This window comes from Trachemys scripta, chromosome 12 (genome assembly GCF_013100865.1).
Source record: "Trachemys scripta elegans isolate TJP31775 chromosome 12, CAS_Tse_1.0, whole genome shotgun sequence".
Classification (NCBI taxonomy): domain Eukaryota; kingdom Metazoa; phylum Chordata; order Testudines; family Emydidae; genus Trachemys; species Trachemys scripta.
In genome coordinates, this window is record NC_048309.1 from 15,567,262 (window position 1) to 15,590,202 (window position 22,941).

At 41.1% G+C, this 22,941-nt stretch overlaps 1 protein-coding gene across 7 annotated transcripts in view; it reads right to left on the minus strand.

Moving 5' to 3' along the window:
• Window positions 1–22,941, minus strand: part of BCAS4 (breast carcinoma amplified sequence 4) — a 62,166-nt gene that overhangs the window by 21,905 nt on the left and 17,320 nt on the right. For 6 of the 7 annotated variants that reach the window (XR_004647821.1, XR_004647824.1, XR_004647822.1 and 3 more), the window contains exons 3-4: window positions 14,522–14,623; window positions 11,410–11,544 (exon numbers count right to left, since the gene is read on the minus strand). Coding sequence is in view for 3 of the 7 variants with exons in the window: in XM_034787121.1 (XP_034643012.1) it covers window positions 11,410–11,544; window positions 14,522–14,623 (237 nt within the window). In the remaining 4 variants the exon portion in view is untranslated. The remainder of the gene's footprint in view (window positions 1–11,409; window positions 11,545–14,521; window positions 14,624–22,941) is intronic. The other variant, XM_034787122.1, reaches the window with a different exon arrangement.

Genomic DNA, 22,941 nt, shown 5'->3' on the forward strand with positions numbered 1-22,941 from the left:
GCAACAAACACATAACAATTACTATAAAGAACAGCATTCAAATAGTGTGTATTGAATGGGTGGAGGGCTGTTTTTTTTTTTTTTTTTTTTTTAACAACTTCTTCAGGAAAGTTTCACCACCACTGATACTCTACTTCAGAAGGCAGACACCACAATATTGTAAAATCACATTTTTAAACGGATTTCCCATTTATTTACTTATCTTCCTATGAAGATCTGTATCTTTGTCATTTTATATATATAACATTCACAAACAAGAACACAACAATTTTCCAAATCTGGGTCCTGAACAAAAATTAAAAGTGATCGAGGCATGAATAAATACAGAAAACCAGGAGCAATTATTCAAGTAATTCAGCAACAGAGGAGATGACTGGACCTGAAAAGCAGTGTCTCTGTCTACACCAGAGCCTCCCACTGAGAGCCAGTGAAATCAGAAATAAACTGACAAAATGCCTTTAGAAGGGGGTGTGTGCCCAAGAAAAGTCAGAATGTCTAAGTGGTAGCGCTAAGCCACTGGGAAATGGAGGAAATAGGGTGTGGGGAGTTAATTGGACGTGTGTGAGGTAGGGGGAGGGGAGACAGGAAGGTTGTAAAACTCCATAAACCAGACCATGCCACAGGAGTAAAGTAAGAGCCCAGCTTTACTAGGAGCAAAGCTAAAGAATCCACATTCTCCAGAACGTACCTGCGTTGAGATTATATTATCCTTCTATTGGCATAGCTGCCCTCCTTAGCTAAAGTACAAGAAACTCTGGAGGTGGCTGACCTCTGCGTTGTCTGTGTGTTGTTATATCCTATCATTGTTTGTCTTTCTGGTCTTGTGGTATGCCCGTTTTTGAGAGCGTATGCTTTATAAATCCAATAGTCATTTTGGAGGGTAACATTATTGGCAAACATAAAACGGTAATCACCCTGCATTAAAAATGGATCTCAGTTACATTCTTTATGGGGACCAGGCTACACATGATTTGTACAGTACTTAATTATAGCTATGCCCTCTGACTTACACGCTATGTCTTATGTTCATGATATTTAATTATAAAAATATCCAAATTAATTACTACTGTGAGAGCTCAAATTTTGGGCCTGATCCTGCAAATAATAGGACCTTCTGAGTAACTTCACTGTCCCAGCTATACCCATGCTTAAAGTTACTTTCATTTGAAAGTGTTTATGGAGGATAAGAGTCTTATTTTCTCAGGTTTCCCTCATATATGATTCTTCCTTATAAAACAAAAACCACACTTCCAGTAAGTGGCCAGGGAAAATAAACTGATTTACAAAGGAAGTCACTTCTGTTTGCACATCACTTTAGAATGATATAGGCATGGGTGTAATTTGGACGGGGCAGGTGGGCATTGCCCACCCAAACTGCAAGTCTGAGGCAGGGGCGGAATTTACCCTCCACCCCCAATCCCACACGTGGCCCCATTGGCCTGACTGGAGCTGTCCCCCCAAATACAAAAATCAAACTACGCCTTTAGGATAGTGTCACATAAAACCAGATGTTCCATTTCAACATTACTTCAATGCATCATGCCAAGTCTGAATATAGAAATTATTGTAAATGGAATATTGAGAGTTAGGATCCCCAATTTTATTCTCAGCTTTGCTACTAACTCAGTGTTTTCTAGGGCTTAATCTCAGTTCATTTATAAAATGGGTAGAAGATTCACCTATTTCACTAAGCTCCTGTATTTAGCTTGTTCATTGTTTGTAAAATGTAAGAGATCCTCAGATGAAAAGGGCAATATATTGGGCCAGGCAGACAACAAGCCTCATGAAAGGAGAATCTTGAAGCTAACGTACTAGACTGAGATTTAGGACATATAAGTTTAATCCCAGGTTTTGCCATAGATTTTTTTGTGACCTGGGGCAAATCTCTTAATCTTTCTGTGCCTCAATTCCTCATCTGCATGATGGATAACAACATTTCCCTTCTCTCATCTTCTGTCTCTCTGGTCTATTTATATTGTATGCTCTTTGGGACCGGGACTATCCCTTACTATGGGTTAATCAATACAGTGTGTAACAAAATAGGGCCGCTATCTTGGTTGGGGCCTTTAGGCCCTAGAATATTAATAAAATAAAATTAATAATAATAATAATCTAGAAATATCAGAAGACATAGAATCAGTTCAAAAGGGAAAATTTTGTGCCCATTCAGAGTTAAGCAAACACATCAATTGGGCACGCTTAAAATTATGCCTTTGTATAACTCCATTATAAACTTCATTATCAAATGTAACAGGAACTGGTAGAATATTCCATGCTGAGAAGAAAATAACCTACAGAAATATGGTAAAGCAAAGTTTCCGTACAAGTTCACCACTAGCAAGAAAGTTCTCTCAGTAAACAATAACACAATCTGTTGGGGTGAAAAATCTCAGGTGCTATTTGCAGCACATTTCTGCATGTCAACAAGACTTGATCAGGATGCAACTGGCTCCAGGGAAAAGAGTGGAAATTAATAAAGGAAAATGAAATAACCCAAGAGACCTAGAAATAGTGGATATATACATCCCATTTCTAGTACAGTACCCATAATTATTTCTGGGAATAACTAAAATGGGATTCTGTTGATTACTACTACAGGTAATAAATATGTACACACTCTAGCTGATGTCAGTACAGTATAAATTATGCTGCTCAGGGGAAGTGAATAAATCACTCCCTAAGCAAAATAAGTTGCACCAACCTAAGCACCGGTGTGGACAGTGCTTCGTCAGCAGGAGAGCTTCTCCCGACGACATGGCTATCACCACTTGCCGGGGTTGGCATAATGAAGTCAACAGAAGAGCTCTCTCTAGCAGCGCTACTGTGGTGCAGCTGTGCCGCTGCAAGATCTGTAGTGTAGCCATAGCCTAACTTAACGGCACCTCTTCTCAATATGCTGCTCTCTGCCCTGAGGGAACTCAAACTGAAGACACAGCAGTTCGGTTTTGTTTGGGTTTTTTTAAGTAAGTAGGGCAGAACAGGTTTCATGAGTCGGAGACTCAACCATTACAGAAGCAAGAGCTAAGTGAGTATTTTATACATGTAGTTTTAGAATGCAGAGAGTATCTAGCCTATTTAACAATGGAAATAGAGAGTAGATCCCCAGCTGAAGAGAGGAAACGTAACTGCGAGGAGAAGAGGAATCAGATACAGTTCAAGGCACCACCTTCTGTTCCCCCCAGAAGGCACGCATGTGCACAGCTGAAATGTATAACATGCAGATGCTTAGTAAATAGTGCAGCAGTAGCCACTGCTTGCTGCATTTCTCACAGCAGCAGCCAATAGGAACCCAAGGCAAGGGGGAATACCCACCTTACTTTCCCTGGAACCAGCTATGTCTCTTCTCTGCAGCAGCAGCAAATTCACTTTAATTCTGCACAGAGCAATGTTCTAAGTGGAATTTATAAGCCCACAAAAAATCATCATCAAAGCCTGGTAAACCACTCACTTTGAAGCCTATTTAAAGCTCAACAATAAACACCAATAGATTAACTGACACAGTGCACCCCCAGAACTCAATAAGTACAGAGGTGGGGTTTCCACCTTCTGGCACAGATCATACTTATTTGGTTGTTTTAATCAGTCTCATAAAAGCTATATATGTAGCCAGAAGTTCAAGACTTTCTTGGGTAATACACAAATACAGAGCAGAGCAGGGTGCTAACCAGGACAGCATTCACCTAGATAAGAATTTTCCTACCAGTGTTTATTTCTTCATTATATTTTAGTGCCTGCATTTTGCTACAGTAACTGTCCGGGCCTTTAGGTTAAGATTTTCAAAACTAGGAGCCTCAAGCTAAATTTCTAAATCCATATTTAGGCACCTGTCTGCTTTCCAAAAGTGCTGAGCACCCAACACATCCAGTAGGTTCAGTAAGAGCTGATGGGTGCTTAGCATTATTGAAAGTCAGGCAGGTGCCTAAATATGGACATCGGAGCTTAACTTTAGGGTCCTAATTTAGAAAATCTTGGCCTTACTTGCTCTCTCTGTGCCCCTTTCCCCTATGCTATATAATACAAATGAAGTAAAAAAGATTCATCAATACTTAGCCCCTTCCATCCAAGGATCTCCCAGGAGATCAGGAACATTGTCTTCAGAAATTAAACTAGGGCACAAGAAGTGAAGTGTCTTTGCCCCAGGATACCCAGAGAGTCAGTGGCAAAAGCGGAGGTAGAACACAAGTCTCTCGACTCCCAGTCTTAACTTAGACCGTGCCTCCTGTGAGTCTCGTATGAAGGGGAAAGGACATTGGAAAATGCGATCCTGACATATATTAAACGCACACCATCCAATTACATTTTAAAGGAGATCTACAAAGATTATGACATGACAAGCACCACGGAAGTGAAATGTGAGCAACTGATAGGGGAAGGACTTCTTATTCCGGCAGTTTATAACCTTGATTTTGTTAATATTAATTCCCCAGGAAATCAATCAGAACCTCAGTCCTGACATGGGGAAAAAGCTCTCCTAGACAAACAGAAGAGCTCAATCTCCTGATCCATTTGAGCAGTGACCTTTCTGTTCAAAGAAGCATATTACTGCCACTGGTAACTACCTTTGTGGATACTTGCCAGCCAGAATCTGGACTGAGCCCACCAACCCATTTCACACAGGCAACCACAAAAAGAATTGTACCCCTGGGATCTCTATCTTAGACACTTAAATCATTGCAGTGGCAATGACTCGTAGGCACTAGCAAGGTGGGCTGAGCTTGATCTGATGCTGTAACACAAAGTAAGCTTCATTTCCCATTCTCAATCCCTGAGCCACTTTTCCAACAATGGCATTTAGAAAACCATTCTCTCCCTTAGGCATCAGAAAAAAGTTGGTTAGCCCATCAGTTGAAGCAGATGAATGAAGACTAAGTTAATCAGCTCCTGCTCTAGAGATAACATTACAATTCTAATGGAAAGGAAACTGCCTATTTGATTCTACCCAGTCTAATGAGAAATTCTGATAATTCATAGAAGGAAAGCATCGTCAATAATTATCATGCTCCTGACAACTGGCATAAATATATCTCTAATATTAACTTGAAAGCTGTTATTACAAAGAAAATGAAAGAGCATTAATTTCTGCAAGGGACCTGCACTCACTGCTTGGAAGTGCAATGCAAAGCTAAATACTAATGATGCTATAGGCATGGAGTTATGAGTAAGTGAGAAGAAAGCAAGGAAAAATGGGAATGTTCCTCTCTGTATATTTTAAAGGGACACTATCAACTAAAATCAGATAAACATGTTTGCTTACAATGTCATTAACATAACTGTATATTATGAAAGATGACTTGTAAAGGATTATTTTTAAATGAGCTTGTGCCTGTTTTGCTTCTTTATGATGGATAATAAAATCCTGAAAGGAGTTTTTAATTTATTTTTTAAACTTTAGAAATATCATGAATGTCAACTCCAATCTTCCCAGGTTTTAACGGAGGACCTCTGGGATGTTAATGGAGAGCTCTTGCAGCCTAAAGGGCTGGCGGCCTCAGATCTTTAACAAGAGCTTTATTTACCTAAAATGTTAGACACTAGAGTTGAATAGGTCTTAACAAAACACACAATTCTATTGAAAGAATTTTTAAAATCCAATTTACTTTCTAATATTTTATGCTTTTTTCCTTTTCTGCATTTGTCTCAGTTTTGACTATGTACATTCATCAAATTCATTTAGCTTTTAAAAAATATATAGTTGGTTTCACTTTCAGATTCCCAATGCTGCAATATTTGGACACAAGAGAGCATTTACTGTTTTTTAAAAAGCAACTGTTTCCATGGAATTTAATAAAAAGTCATGGAAACATTTCTATTGGTTTTAAATCTTATAGACAACAGGGGATGTTGTAAAGGCCAAAAGTATAACTGGGTTCAAAAAAGAATTAGCTAAGTTCATGGAGAGTAGGTCCATCAATGGCTATTAGCCAAGATGGTCAGGGATGCACCCCATGCTCTGGGTATCCCTAACCTTCTGATTGCTAGAAGCTGGGCATGGATGGAAGAGAATGGATCACTCAATAAACTACTGTGTTTTGTTCATTCCCTCTGAAGCATCTGGCATTGGCCACTGCCAGAAGACAGGACACTGGGCTAGATGGACCACTGGTCTGATCCAGAAGGTATTCTTATGTTCTTAATTGTTTTACAATTAAGCTGAATCTGAACAGAAGTTTCCCTTTAAAAAGGTGTGTTTTGGTTTTCTAAAGTGTGAGTGATAAAGGAATTGCATCAAATGCAAATATTTAGCCAATAGCTTTTACTTTCCTTCAATATATTTTCAAAACTGCTTCTATCCTTGTTTCCACATGCTAAATGTGGTTTTGGTTGTGAGAGAAGGAATATATTTTGTATCAAAGCTCTAGCGGCTTTAGTGTGGTTCTGAATTCTCACAGTATTGCTCTGGCAGGCCAGATACTAATGAAATCACACGCTGGAGAGGGTTTTCAGTATTGCCAACCCTAAACATTCAAAAATAATGAGTCAGGACCCCCAGAATAATATTGGCTTAAAAACCTGAGATTTTAAAAAATAGTAAGTGTTGGGCTTCTTTATATTTGCCTACTGAGGTTTGGGGGCCTTTAGGGTAACAATTTCAAACTTTTCTCTACAACCATAAAAAGTCTCAAAACTTACAGCTTTCATTTAAAAAAAAAAGTAATTCTCACATAATCAAATGAATTCAGAAGCAAGAGCTTTTAGAAAGACATCAAATACCACGAGATCCTTGATAAAAGTGTGAGAGTTGGCAATACAGGGTTTTGATCCACTGAAAGAAACAGATGGTATTGATTCTTTATAACCAGAACTCTGATATTTTCTAAAATACAATTCTTCTGTCTCCTCTGGATGGTGGAAGAGACCCATTCATCCCAGGGCACAGGTTAAATCTTTGGATAAAAGGTATGAAATGTATCAAAAACCAGCCAGCTTCTCCCTTACAGAGCCCAAACTCTGCTTTTCTTCTGCAGAGTATATGGACTTCACAGGAGAAGGCATTTCTTTTGCTCTGTAATTTCCGAGTGAGCTCTTTCAGTGTGACATTATATTTTGTAATCTGTCAATTTTGTACAGCAATGTATATTTATAATTGGTGTAAAATCATTTACACGGTTGCCTGCAAGATATGTTCTATAAATTGCTAAATGGAGAACTATTGAAAATTATACGTAAAGGACAGTTTAAAGAAGCAGGAAAGAAGAAGGAATGGGAAACACAAAGAACTAAGAGTACTGCTCAAATAAGAGTGCCGCAAATTTTGGAAGTGTTCTAACACGTTCTGAAATCACTAGTAAAACTATTTCCTACACTGTGGGAGAGAGAGATATTGCACATAGGGGGGAGGGATAGCTCAGTGGTTTGAGCATTGGCCTGCTAAACCCGGGGTTTTGAGTTCAGTCCTTGAGGGGGCCATTTAGGGATCTGGGGCAAAATCAGTACTTGGTCCTGCTAGTGAAGGCAGGGGGCTGGACTCGATGACCTTTCAAGGTCCCTTCCAGTTCTAGGAGATGGGATATCTCCATTAATTATAATATACACCCAGAGAACACGGTAAAAGAGGAAAAGAAAATGGAGCAACTTTAACTCCATTTTTGACACAGCCATTGGAGCTACTATCCACTCAGAAGAACCTGCACATATAGGACTCCAATACTCCATACAAATACTTAGGGTCACAAACAAATTGCGTCAGGTTGTTTTTTCTGAAGGTTCATGAAGCAAAAATAAAGAAGCAGCTTCTATATTCATCCTGCTTAGAGGGAAGGTTTATAATAAATCCTGTAAAACAGTAACAAAAACTAGTTTTCAGTCAAACATCTACTGCTCCTAACTCTATGACCAGAGCTCTGTCCTTGTAGAGCTTTTCAGCTTAGGGCAATAGAGATGCTTAACAGTTCAGCGAGGCCAGAGCGACACACTTGCAGAGTTCTTACACGCCATACAGGCAAGAACTCAGATTGCCCATTCTTCCCACCTATAAAGAACTCAGGTACAAATTCTCATCTCCCAGCTGTTACTCTCATCCTCCAGCTCCAGCCCAGACACAGGTCCCTGTTCCTGGAGAAGAAGGATAATCTCATGCTTAAGGCACTAGACTGGAACGCCAAAGATCTGGGTTCAATTTCCAGCTGTGCCAGTGTATTCTTGGGAAGTTACTTAACCTCTCTATGCATCAGTTCCTACCCTATGAAATAGGGAAAGTGAGACCTCTCTATTCCTCAGTGATGCTGAGAGGATAAATTCATTAATATTTGTGAAGGGCTCAAATAATATGGTAATGGGAACTATAAAATCCCTATAAAAAAGGGAGAGGAATCTATCTCCCACTCCCCCCACTACCTATACAGAAGCTCTGTTCTACCACAGTTACTAGCAACACCCCAGGCAAGTCCCTGCAGTGCAAATTACATTGCAAAGTGCTGACAATAACATGCATGAAATTAAGAAGTTCTCTCACATTTCTGGTGGGGGGGGAGGGGAGGGGCAGAATAAATCAGCAAGTCTCCACCCATTTCCTGCCTAGCCATGCTGCCCTTCATCTCCAACAACCCCTTACATGATCCTAACAGGAGGACAGAACTGTATCAGTGCCCATTTCTTCCACAGATTTTACACTTTTCTCAACAAGGCCCTGAATAGACAGCTATGGAACTAACCATTCAATGCCCAAAACGCAGAATCACAGACCAACAATTTAACAAGTTGCCATGCAGCGAATGGTACCAGTCCTGGAGGGGAGAGCCTAAACTAACAGTATGCATAGAGGAACCAAAACTCTGTTACTGCTGCTGCACCTTGGGATATAGTAGCAAAGAGCGAGAATGAGATTTTCCTTGCACTTTACAATGTGTATATTTAATTTAAAAGCAGGGAAACAATAGGTGGAATGCACCATCTATTCCAGCCCAGAGAAAGAGGAAAAGCCTGATTTTATTTTAGAGAAATTTCGTCAGCGCAACCCCCACTCTTTTTCTTCATGGGTCAGAGTAAATCTGGGCAGCCTGCCATTTCAGAACCAGACAAACACGTTAAACCTGCCTGTGACACCCACCCACGTTGCAGGATCCCACCTTCTCTATCCTTGAAGGTCTCATCACAAGATTCAGCCACTCATGTTGCTCCCCTGTTGCGCCTTGGCTGCTGTAAGATTCAAGTCTCACTCAGTGTGGGTGTGGGGGGACAAAGGGAAGGTGGTAATCCCAGATCACGCACATTTGTCATTCAGTGGCAACAGGCCCCCCAGCACAGAGAACTGCCAAATTTGCTGGGTCACTGAATGGGATCTTCCAGAATGGATGAGAGGGAGTGAAGGTGGCAGTGATACGGGGAGCTGCTAAAGGTCAGGAAGAAGGAAATGGCAGTTTGGAGCCTTGGGTTTCAGACAAGGGTCAAAGTGGAAAAAAAAGTGGTACTCTCTGAAATTCCCACTTGAGACACCAAAATGAGACTCTACTGACAGCTCATCTTCATAGTAAGACAGTCCCTATCCTTTCCTGCATGCTTCAATCAAAGTGATTTATTTTATACAGACAACCCATTGAAATAAACCAAATGGTTCTCAAACCTCTTGTTCCAAGCTGTCTGCAAACTCAAGCAGGTATCACTACATCAGTTACTCTCACTTCATAGTTTGAAAGTCTTCTTTGCAACCACGAGAGAGAGAGACTTTTCATTTAGAGTATGCTTTCATGTTTTTAAAAAGCGCCCAGATAAAAGAACAAGTTCGCCATGACCCAGCCCAGTTTGACTTCTGGAAAGAGAGAACCTCAATGTTTTCCCTGCTATGTATATTTTGCTGAATGTTCATGTTTCCCTACCACTAATATCATTATTATAGGTGGAACCTATAGTTAAGGTTACTCAACACTTCCCATTATAAGAACCTGTTGCCAGTTGCTTATAACTTACCAAATTTTAACCATTCGGACTGAAATTTTCCAAGCTGTTTATCTGCATCAGGCTGAATTTTTTTTTTTTTAAATAATAGCAAAAACGGTTCGTCCATTTCATCAAATGAAATCAGAGCAAAAGATGTTGCTTTGCCCATGTGAAAAAAATTATTAGAACCATTGAGAAGCTCTTGTGCCTCCATGCTTTGGAGGAGGGATTTGAAATTTGGCCGGGGAGTCGTGCTGGTGTCAGGGATGTTCCGGTGAGACTCTGATCAAGTTATAATCCTCTGAACAATCACAGTTCACGCATGCTCAGCAGAGACTCATTAGAGTTTGGCATGCTCTGTCCCCTGAGAGCTCCTATGTACTGACCAGACTGTGTACATGCCATTCCCACAGCGTGATTGGGCATGCTCCATCCCAGTGTGGCAGAGGCTAAGCAGGACTTTCCCTGTAACTGCAGGTGCAGGGGCTGCTGTGGCACTGATCCCAGAAACTGAAAGCAGGCAGATTGTCCTTCTTGTGCTCTCAGTGCTGCCCTGTCTGACACACAGGCAGCATGGAGGAGGAGGAGGAAGCAGCCTTTCTGCTGGGGACAGAAACTGGACCAGGAGGCAAGGTAGATGGAGCAGATTAGGACAAGCAGTCTGATGGAGGAAGCCTGGGAGGGCAGGGGATACTGGGACAGGCTGACAAGGAGACTGGGTGCTGGAGGGAGGGAACTGGGACAGGGAGGGACTGCAAGCGTGCAGGGCGTGGGAGGACAGCTCAAATGAGGAGCTAAAGAGGATGGAGATGGTGACTGGAACTAGCAGGGGAAGGAAACTGGGAGCTAGAGTCGGGGGGGTGGGGGACTGGGACTAGCTAGGGGAGGAGACTGGGATGAGGAGCTGGAGGGGGAAGAGGAAAAGAGAGGAGCAAGACAGCACTGGCACAGAGACAGGTTTGGAGGGGAGGAGAGAAGAGGGTGCCTGGAAAGGAAATCCAGCTTTCTGAGTCTCAACATTCCTCTGTTGTCAGTAAATATTACTGAAACCCACTGGCAAAGAGCATGTGCCTCATCCCCCTCTAGTGCTGGTTCACAGAGGATGACAAGTCTATGGAGAGGATGTAATTTCAACACAAGATGCTTATAGAGCATCTTTCATCCCAAGATGATGTACAAATTCTACAAACTATATATGTGTGTGTGTGCGCGCGCGTGCACATACACACACAGGGGAATAGTTCCATTCTCCATCCACCAAATGTGTACGTCTCTCAGATTTAACACAAAAGCTATTTAACCCACAGCAACACCACATAACAGCTTAGAAAAGGACTTCTTTAACTACTCAATTTCACTACAAGAAATAATAATTTTTCTGTTGTGTTGGTTAGTTACAATCAATTATCCAGTGTAATGTTTACAACACTCCCCGGAAATATCAAACCGACTGTCTAGGCCATGCTGGTGGTAGGAGGGTGGAGTATTTCTGACAACACTTTCCCCAAGTGCTATAAACAGCTCTCAAACACTCACATTTTTAAAAGAAGGTATAGCTGCAGACTGAAGTAGTTTGCGAACAGCATGAAACACAGTGCTGTGGTTCCCCTCCGCTTGAAGCACTTGTTCTTCTAGAAACGAGACATGGCGTCCAACCATTTTAACAAATGCCTGTGGGAGGGGACAGAAAAAAAATCTAATGAGAATTACTAGCATCGGCACATTGGTTTTCAATACTATCCAGGCTACTGATCCAGAGTCAAATCAATGGCTTCAGACAGATGTCAGAATGCACTATTATTAATAGGAGTAGCAATAGGGATGCATTTTCAAACCCAGACTCTAATTTTCCACCTATAGCCAGTAAGATGAGTAATTACTCACAGGGGCAAATGATTTAGCGCCAATTTTTCCAATACACAAAAATTTTCAAATGCACAATTTTGCTCCTTGTTTCCAAACAGACTAGATGAGCACTTGCATACTGGCTGAAAATCTGACCATAGACCTCCAAACTACATTATTTGTTTGCACTTGCAAACTGGTGGTCAGAAGACTAAATTCATTTGCACTTATAATTGGTTGTGGGTAGAAAACGGCAGAAGCAAAATTATTATTAGTCTTAGTGACTAGACGGAGGTCTCTGAACTTCTGGCCTAAGACATCCTCTGATTTCTTGTTGAATCCAGTTGTAAGAGGCGCTGGGCACAGGAGTGTTCTAGCTGAATGATCACTACCATCCAGATCCATAGAACAGTGAAACGCCAAATCAATCACAAGCAGAGAAACAGAGTCTCCATCTAGCAAGGACAGCATGAGTCCTACTAGACATCCTAGAATGCCAAATCAGAGCAGTCAGGATAAAAACAGCTCCCATCAACTATAACTTTTTTTTTTTTTTTACCTGCAGCCCAGTGACACTCAAAGGTGTGAAATTCTTTTCTACTTTTGTAAACATCAAATACAATAATACATCACTTCCCATATGATTCTTTCAGCTGAATGCCCCCCCACTGGTCAGCACAAGCTTCAGACACACATTGAAACTGGCTTTTGGAAAAAAACTGATCCATATATCCAAATGATCACAATAGAATGATCACTAAAACCCAAATTCCACTGTAATACTCTCCCACGTACACACAAATTGCTACAAGGCAGAGTTTATAGGACTGTCTTAATTGTGAGCTCTTCACAGCAGGTACTCTCTTTTTTTATCTTTCTACAGAACCCACTTTCTACTTAGCTGAATCAAGGCTCTGAAGAGTAGCTCTAGTCTGAAAATAAATCCTGTACAAATGACACCTTCTTATTCAACAGATCAGTACCCTATGTGTATTTTGAGTTGGATCTGCTCACTTTGCTGGCAAAAGTGATTTTTCTTCTACTTTTTTACTCTAGTTAGCCTTGCAGAGCTACAGGAGAAAAAAGTGGAGTTTACTTCCTGCTTGTGTATAACCACAGAATTGTCAATTCAGTTCCATTTACCAGGGACAGAATGTGGTCCTCCCCAGATGGCAAAGTTGTTGCAGAGGTGTCACTGAGGACAGAATCTGGCCTGCAGAATTTTTTTAGTACTGGTTATAATATGATCCAGAATGACCCTGAATTCATGTGATGAAATGGAGATTTTTTTTATCCATACTCAGTAGAATCAAATAAAATAAGAGGCAGCACAGGTATCAACAGGGTGTAAAATTACTGTCCATCTTGAGAGTAACCGCATCAAATACTCCATTTGGCTTGAAAAGTGTTTTCTAGGACCCAGCTAGCCAAGAAACAAATCTCAGATTGTAACCCTTGGCAAAAAATAAGAAGTGGTAATCCAAGTTTGTTTTTTAAATAATTTTCAATTCAAATTAAACACTGAAGTAGTAACTATCGATAAAGAAATAGTAGGTGAAAGAGGGTTCTCTCTCACTGTTACAGAAGAGAGGTAGGAGTCAGGGGCTCTGCCACTTACTTGCTTATAATTTTAGGCATGTCACTAGAGCAAAGATTTGCTAAGACAGAAGCCCAAATAAACTTAGGGTGTGATTTTCAAAATGTGCCTATGTCAATATTCAGGCACCTCCCTAATTTTCAAAAGTGTTGAGAACCCAATAGCTCTTATTGAGGTTGGGATGCTCAGCACTTTTGAAAACCAGGGTGGTACCTAATTGTCTTAGGACCCTAGCGTTAGACTCTTACTTTTGAAAATTTTGCCCTGAAGCTCCATGACTCAGTTTCCCCATCTGTAAAATAGGACTACCTACCAGCTTCACAGTTCTGTAGCTGGATATAAAATACTTCAGAGCCCTTGGATGAAAGGTGGCATAAAAGGGCAAAGAAATTTGCTCTGGAAAATGCAATGCTTTAAATACAAATAAATCACTTGCCATTCCTGCCCTCAACACTAAACCTCGTGTGAGGGGTGGGGGCAGGGAGAGTTATTTTGCTACTTTGTACAGGGGTTGAGCTCAAAGCTTGTGAACTGCCCACCTGGAATTGATGCCATGAACATTTAGCTTCTTCCACTTCTCCAAGTCAGTTTAGAAGTGATATTAAACATTATGTGATTTATCTTGTCATGTTTTAATTATATTCATCCCAGAGGCAACCTTGCCCTGAGCTGACACTGTAATTTTAATATACTGCTTACTAAATATGGTGAGGACATCATCTTAGTGAATCGTACTGGCTTCCCTCATTCAGGATACACCAAACACTAAAACGCTGCAGAAGAGGGAAGCACAGAGATATCTTTTACAAAATTACACAAGACTATTATCAACAAGCTGAAACTTATGGACATGAGACCTGACCTTAAAAAAAAAACAAAAAAAAACCAACAGTAAACACCATGGCATAAATCCCCCTACAAGTCACAAAGACCTGATCATTATGGATACCTTAAATCTAATACTAGGAGTTGGTGAATTAGAAAATAAATGATTCTTTAAGGCCCCAATCCCGCAAGCACTTATTATATAAGTGCTGTATTTTAGGCCACTGATTTAAAACAAACAAGCAAACAAAAAACATACTGCCTGACGGAACAAAATTAGTTGCAAATATGTGAGCACTCCGCACAATTCCAGAGGAAGGGCAACCTCAGAAGCACATTCCCGCCCCCTGCCCCAAGAATGCAAATCTCAATGTAACAAACCTCTAATTTATCAACTTTGGCATAGATGTTGTTCATTTCTACCACCTTGGCTTTAATGAGCGGAATGGTCTCATCCAGGATCTGGGATGTATCGCTTCTAATCTGCACAGAAAACAAAAGTATCTCACAGCAGAAAGCATCATCATGATAAATACATAGCACCTCAACAGCAACTTTAAACTGACCATTTCAAAGCACAAGCTTTAGTAGGACAAGACGTAATGGTCTTAATCTGCAGCAAGAGAGATTTAGGTTAGATATTAGGAAAAACTTTCTAACTCTAAGGGTAGTTAAGTTCTGGAATAGGTTTCCAAGGGAGGTTTTGGAATCCCCATCATTAGAGATTTTTAAGAATAGGTTGGACAAACACCTGTCAGGGATAGTCTAGGACTCTAGGTTTACTTGGTCCTGGTTCCCCGCAGGGGGCTGGGCTTGATGACCTATTTACGTTCCTTCCAGCCCTACATTTCTATGATTCTATGATTAATTAGGCAAATTACAAAGCACCCCATTGAAACAGCTATTGTTCTACCCAGGATACAAATAAGGAAACTGAAGTTATATGACTTTCCCAAGTTGTTCAGGGAGTCAGTGGAAGAACCAGGAGTAGAACCCATGATACACAGTGCAAGTCCTTGCCCGCCTCCCAATCTAACCACTAGACCCCAACTACTTCCCCACAAATATTTTCTCAAGAGAGCTTTACATTTTCTGTTCAGCAGTTCTGTCAATACAGTAATCATGGTTAAAAATGTATTTATTTTCCTTCCATCCCCTGACTTTGATTTGATCTGAGAGGCGTTGATTCATATTGGGTGGAATACAATTTCAAATAGTTTTTGATAAGGATAACCTGTAGTTTAGCCTCCAGCTATCAGCCCTGGTAGCTGATGAAAAAAACAGGTTGATTCTTAGAGCTTGTCTACAATTAAAACACTGCGCCATTGCATTTCTTCAGTGCAGACACTACCTATGCTGATGGGAGGGGTTCTCCAATTGGCATAGGTAATCCACCTCCCTGAGACAGAATTCTTCCATTGACCTACCACTGTGTACGCAGGGATTAGGTCAGTTTACCTAAACCGCTGAGGGGGGTGGATTTTTCACACGCCTGACAAACGTAAACTGACCTAATTTTCTAGTGTAGACCCAGTGCCTTGGCCGTCACCAAACCCAATAAGAAAGGCAGAGACCATTTAAACTTAACTAACATTGTTCAATTTGTGCTGTAGACAGGGACTAAGCCCAGAAATGTAGGACCTGTCATCCTGGATCAGACCTGTGGTCCATCTAGTACAGTATTTTGTCTGTAACAGTGCGCTGTATCAGATGTTTTAAAGAAGCGAGAATATCCATGATGCACAATTATGGCATAAACTGCACAGAGGAAGTTCCTTCCTAACTCCTGTCAGTTAGTGGTAACTTGTACCCTGAAGCAGGAGGGTTTATACCCCTTACATACATTTTTATTTTATCGAATGGGAACGGTGGCTGTTTGTATTAACATTATTTGTAATACTGTAGGGCCGAGGAGACTCAGCCAGAGATCGGGGGCCCATTGTGTTAGGTGCTGTACAAACACAAAACAAAGGATAGACCCTGCTACAAAGGCCTTACTGTCTAAGTATGAAAGCTAAGAGACAGCAACTAGATACAGAGAGATGGGGAGTACAAGAAAACGACACAGTATTGGCCATCATGATCAGCAGTGATATCAGTGCACCAGCAGCCTAATCATTTTCAAGTTTTTTGGAGGCATCATCTATATAAATGTCTGTTCCTTATTTGGAGTTCTGCGAAGCATGAAGTTAGTAAAAACTGAGTATTACCCTATTTGGCATATAAACAGCCTTCAGTGATTAGCTGAGTGAGAACTAGTCAGATACCATACCTGTCCTCCAATGTTGGGACCGCAAGTAGTACAGAGAATACAAAATAAAGTGAGGGATAAGGCAGGAATTGAGAAACATCTATTCCTCCTGCTCTTCACTTCTAAGATCTAATGCACCATGACTTCTGACTAGTATATTAGAAAATGAATCTATAAAATTGTACACTGCGCCAAATCATTTATATTATTATGCAGATTAGGGACCTGACCCTGCAGTCCTTACTCAGGCAGAGCCCCCCACACCTTGAATTGTCATCAGTGGGAGTTTTGCCTGAGTAAGGACTGCTGGATTGAGCCATTAGAGTGTGGAGGTTTGTACAGGCAGCAGCATATTCTTAAAAGTATGATGCTCGTTTCATTTTAAAGTATCAGCGCAAACCTGCCCCTCTCTGTGTGCTAATAGGTTCTGCCATAAAAAAAGATTGCGAGCACTTCCAGAAAGGTTGTACAGTAGCAGTGAAAAGGCTGTAATTAATGCTTCTCTGCTTTTGCTGACTTCTCCCCTCCTAAATTAACAACAATGGAAGCATCAAAAGTAGCAGCAAAGGAACCAAAAAATGAAGGGCCCAACACAACAAGCGACACCCCAAACAACTGCTGCAAAGCCATTCATTCAAAAGGAAGCAGTGCTGTGGAAGAGGACTCTTGATGGGACTGTCTCCAAGCGGCTTTAACTTCTGTCCAGCAAAGAAGTGGCTTCTTTTAAGTGAATATGAGTGTTAAAGAAATTCCAGTTAACTTCAGGCCTTCATTTAACAAAAACAAAGCAGCAAAGCACCCAAGCAAATAATGACATTAGATAAACGGTGCACAGTAGCAACACATGAACCAAAGGAACAAAAAGGGCAGCTGGGCCTACTTATATAAGGAATCTCGTTGGGCCTAAGTGGGATGGAGCAGAAGAGGGTTTACATAACCTGTGGGCTGTCATGGCTCTGGCTAGAATTATAATTGCCTCACTCTAGGAGCTCAGGGAAGCCTTCCCCAGAGGCATTTTCTGGCAGATGTTTTGTCCCAGAGGCTGAGGATTTTTTTTCTCCCCCAGGCCCTTTTCAGACCACTGGCAAACAAGGTTTTATTGGAACTGACTAGAGTGGAATTGGGGTCTTTCAGCTGAGGTGATAAGGGAATGAAGCTGTGCTGGCTGACCCTGCAGGAGTTTGCTGTGTATTTTGAGATTTCCCCAATTTAAACGTGCCTGCAGTAAAGAAACTTACACAGTGCTTTCTGGGGTGATGGATACTGGAAAAACTTTTAAGTGGAACTATTTTGGGGAAGGGTGTGATTTAACAAAATAGTTATACTGGCACAACTCCTAACATGAACAAATTAAATCAAGACTTTTCTTTGCATGGATAAACACTTATAAGAACATAAGAACATTATGCATGCGATGGTCTTACCATTTGGTCTGGTATGATGGTATGCATCAATGCACGCACCCATACGTACACATTTGGATAAGAACAACATATTATGCACATTATATCCGACAGAAAACCAGCCCAGACAGTGAGATCCCCTCAAAAGGGAACCAGATTCTCTCATTTCCCTTTTTAAAAGAAAGGTATTTCTGTTAAACAAAAATACAGAATGGGACAGTTAATACAGAGGAGTCTGGGGATCGTTTAGTTAGTGCCCTTTAGGCCAGGGGCAGACAGAACACTCTGTTACACAATATTTATAAAACACTGATTGGTGACAAGTTTGGGGTAAGTCATTTAATTTGCGTAAGATTGAAAATTGACCCTCATATTATCCAAGATAAGGCAGCAAACCATGTTTTCCAGTGTTGGTTAACATGAAGGAGCTGGGGAGAAACCACTTAGAGAGCCTACCACTAGATAACTACAATACATACACACACAGTTTGGGGATGTAGCCAAAACAACTAAGAAGTTATTCAGACCATGTACAGTGAGGGCAAAAATTATCACCACAGCAAGGTCAAAGCAGCCATGGAATAAAATCTAAATTGTCTTTGAGGGCAAAAACAAACCACTAGTACAAGATGCAGGAGAGCAAATTTTCCAGCAAGCAGTCAGTGATGAAAGGAAATGATATGCAAATATGATTCAAGAAGAGTCATTCTGCAGTCGTCTGCAGAACCACAGCAACAGAAAAGTTCAAGAGGAGTCAGCCCATAACAAAGAAGGGAAGTACTTCTCTTGGTATAGTAACCTTTTCCAGCCAGAGAAAGCATGACTGGTCTGGAAATTCCACACGATAAAACAAGATTAATTTCCCCTACATGCAATTTGTTATACTTTACTTTATTGAAGATTAAACTGGGTGCTCAGCACAAGTACCAGAGCACAATGGTCTATAGGAAAAATCTTTATTCCCATTACTAAGCTTTGCTATGTTAACTTGGAAGATTAAAACGTTTTGAGCTTTGTTTAACAACAATTCGAGTCAGCAAGACTAATCTCAGGGAGGGAACAGGCTGAGAGCAATAGCCTAACACAGAGAGTAAACCGAGTAATAATGGAGAACTAAAACACAAGCCAGGAACGGCATGCAAGCTCCAAATAGGACAGATATCCAGACACAGCAAAACCTAATGCTGCACATAAAATGGCATCCTTGAATGGGAGAGCCTTCTGTATCAAGGTCAAAGCCTTAGAACCAAAACATGCAGTGGAGTTCCAGTGGCATCAGTTAAATAAGAACTGTGCCAACGTCGGAACCTTAGAACCAAAGCACACACTGGAGTTTAAAGGGTGCCAATTAAACATGGATAGATTTTTGATATCTTAATATTTTAAAACAAATTTATAGTTAATAAATGAAGTCATATTCAATGCAGAATCCATGTGTGTGGCTGGAACAATAACTAGAAGTCAAAGATTATGTCCAAAATCTGGTAATCCCAGAGATGTATTTATTTGAAATTAGAAGCTATATCTGTAGGTTCCCATCCTCTGCTCTGGACACCCAACCCATGGGTTAAAACACACAAAATAACACAAAAGGGACTATCCATAAATATAGCCACCCTAGCCCTCAGTTTACTTTCTCCCCAATTGCTGGAAAAAAGAGAGAGCAAAGGTGGGAGGTTAGTAAATGCAGGTTTGGAAAGATCAATGAGGGGAGTGAGTTCTGAAAGAAGTTGCCCCCGTCCTAACAAACAAACACAGAAAGAATGGATTTCCTTTCCTTTAGATCAAGGACATTCCAGCCTGGCAGCCTCTGCCAATTTCAAATGTGGCTGTAAGTCTTGGAGGGAAAAAGGGGATCTGTCACAAAAACTGGTCCCAAAACATCTAGGTTTTATAGGTTAAAAACCAACATCCTGCCAGCAAGATTCTAGTTGGAATTCAAGCCTATCTCAAATTCATGCTTAGAGTCTTTGAATCACACACCTAATTTGCATGCAGAGTTACCACTGCTGTGCTGCTAAACCAGGTAATTGTGTGCAGCTATGCACAATTAGCCAGTTGCACATGATCTCACAAAATTTATGGATAATATCATGGTAATGGCATGAGCACACTAGACACAAATTGTGAGTGCACAGTTGTGTGCCTAATATGCTTATTAAAAAAAACAAATTCATGACAATTCAACAACGAAAACACAAGTGAAATGGCCAAATAAGATTTCAGTCTTATCCATCTTTAGTTATAAGATTTTAGCATGTTTTATTGGGGGTGTCATTTATTGAAAAACAAAAGATCCTCAGAAATGACACACAATAAACAAAACATCTTACCTCAGCTGGAAACACATTATAGAATTCTGAAAGGTGCTTCTTGATATTAGCTAGATGGATCTGGTATACAGTTAGACAAACACACCTAAAGAAAATGTTTGCTGTGGACTGTAATGCAATACTGAATCAATGCACACAATGAGAAAGACAAAAGAATTGCCAAAAGAAGTCTGCATCCTTAGAAATGGGTGGGGTGGAGAACAAAGTCAAATGAAATTTGAACAAAATGCAAAGCTGTCTGCAAGAAGAGCCCTGTGAAGAATTCAGGATTTGCACCCAATGAGGGACAAAACTACCCTCAGTAGCACATAAGCTAAGACAACATGGAAATCTCCTCTAAGTCTGATCCAAAAATCTTCAAGTGCATCGTCCATTGTGATTTATTCACTTTATTTTTTAATATAACACTTTACGTGGCCATTGTCATGTACGAAGGGTTAAACACAGCACAGAGCTCTCTAAAGCAGTGATACTCAGATCTCAGTGGTTCAGCGGCTAAATTAGTGATCAACATTACCCAAAAGAGGCACAGTAGCGTGAATTTGTTTCATTTACCTTTTTTATATATTTACATATATTATTCTCACAGCAAAATGACGACCAAGTATTCTACCATTGGTTAATAACATAGTAAAAGCATCCTGATTGGTTAATAGTTTAGACAGGTTAATAATTAAATCACACAGTGTTTTAATATCATGTGCTGCAGAGCCGCAGGAGATACATTGAAGAGCCACTTGCAGCTCCCGAGCTTCAGTTTGAGTATCACTGGTCTAAAAAGACAAGTGGGGGCAATAAAATAGGGAAAAGATACAGCTGTAACATCTCACACCTCTTTTGGGGTATTCTGCTTTCAGAGCCTCCCATGTGGTGACATCTCAGTGTCTGTACTTTATTTCTAAGAAAGACTATACAGCTCTGGAGGACAATAATAGATATTCTACTTGATGGGAAATATCCCATTGCAAGAGATTACACCAGCAGAGATTTCCAGGTGTCCATGCATTCCCTTCAAGGATTAGAAATCAGAGCAAAGTTGTGAATTTTCACATATGACTAAGCTAGTAGGTTGGGGGAGGGGGAAGATGAATTGTTTTTAAGAGGAGAGAAGGGCAGCGGGTATAAAGACCCCAGCAATTCCAAGAAGGAAATGAAGAGAGTAGAATTAGATTGTTTATAGGATATCAACATTTCACCCTTAGGTCACTAATTCAAATCTGGACCAACTCAGAACTTGTTAATTATACTTGGCTGGCTGTGAAATTAATTTGCTGGGTCCAAGTCCACGTGCTACGGACAGTTGTACATTTAAAAACAGCTCTACAACTGGCACCCATGCTGGCAGTCCCAGAGGGAGACCAAAGATTGTCTAACCCTCCACCCCGATGTGTTCAAGGCAGATTTGAAGAACAATGAAGTGTGTGTTTCTTAATTGGGGCCGGCAGCAGATTTTTTTTGCTGCCACGACAGCCTCCAAAGCATGGGAGGAGATTGGGGGGGCAAAGCGGCAGCCTCTCCCTGCAGCACCCAGCTGTTGCTCCTGAACAGCTGTTACCCAGGGCAGCGAGATGTGCTACATGGGTGTTTATGCTGGCGCTGCCATCAGGGATTGGTGCCCTGCACCACACAGCCTCCTCGGGGGCTCCAGGTAGCACCTCTGAAGACACGTGGGGCTAATATGCACAGCGCCGGAGGCGGCTGCGGCGTTTGGTCGCTGGGACGCTCCCTGGGGCAGCTCACTCGCTCCTGCCTGACCAGGGCACGGGGAGCCTGGGACTCCACAGGTGACCAGTGAGTTCCCGACCACTGTCCCTGAGGCAGGCTCTCGCTGAAGGGCCACGGGAGGCAAGGACTGCGAGACTGGCCACACTCTGAGACCACCAAAAATGATGTTGTGAGAACCCTGCTCTGCCCATGTTACCTGCTCTACAGATAAATAGAAGAGTTCAGTTTTCTTGGTTAAAGTACTATACCTCCCAAGGTACACCATCTGTGGTCCTAAGATGGAAGCTCTCATATACTACATCTTCCTGTGGCTGGATCTATGCCTCTTACTACTAGAACCTGTGTGTCAAGAGCACTTACTGGTGAAGACAAGCAGCATGCTCAAAGCAGAAAAAAAATTACCCTTATGTAAATGCTTTACGGAACACCTGATTGAAACACACAAAAAATTCCCCTTGCCTCTTGTTGCCATGTTAAAAGGCCAAATTATTGTTAAATACAAAAGTTGGAGTCAATCCAAAGATTACATGATGGTTATCAGATTCTCAGATACTGTTTAATGTGTTGTTGTTGCAAGGAACCGGTCATTGCAGGTACTGCATTGCAAGGCACAAAATCAGCACACAAAGTGCAGCTCTTTGATGTTCCCAGATAAGGTCAATAATCTGTATATAAGCTAATTATTCATAGCCTGCAGGTTGTGGAAAAATGTTTTCATGAGTAAAGCAAAGATGAAACATGGAAACTAGGTTAGTGTTTGCTGTAGAGGAGGTTGGAAAAATGGAAAATCTCATGGGAGCTCTGAAAGCTCACAGACCCCTCACCTGAGCAAGATATGATTTCCTACAGGATTCAGCCAACAGCGTAAGGTGTGCTCCTGACCAACAGGCAGAAGGATTCAATGCTCACAGAAGCTTTAATGAAAATCTCCCACAGGACAAATCCAGATGAGAGATGGACTATTTCTTTGGTTGTCCTTTATTTCATCGGCAATAAAACCACCAGCAGCGCAGAGTCATCAAGTCTAATCACTTGGCTTGAGCAGCTCCTGACATAGAATTGAAACAGTCCTCATCTTACAAAAGACCT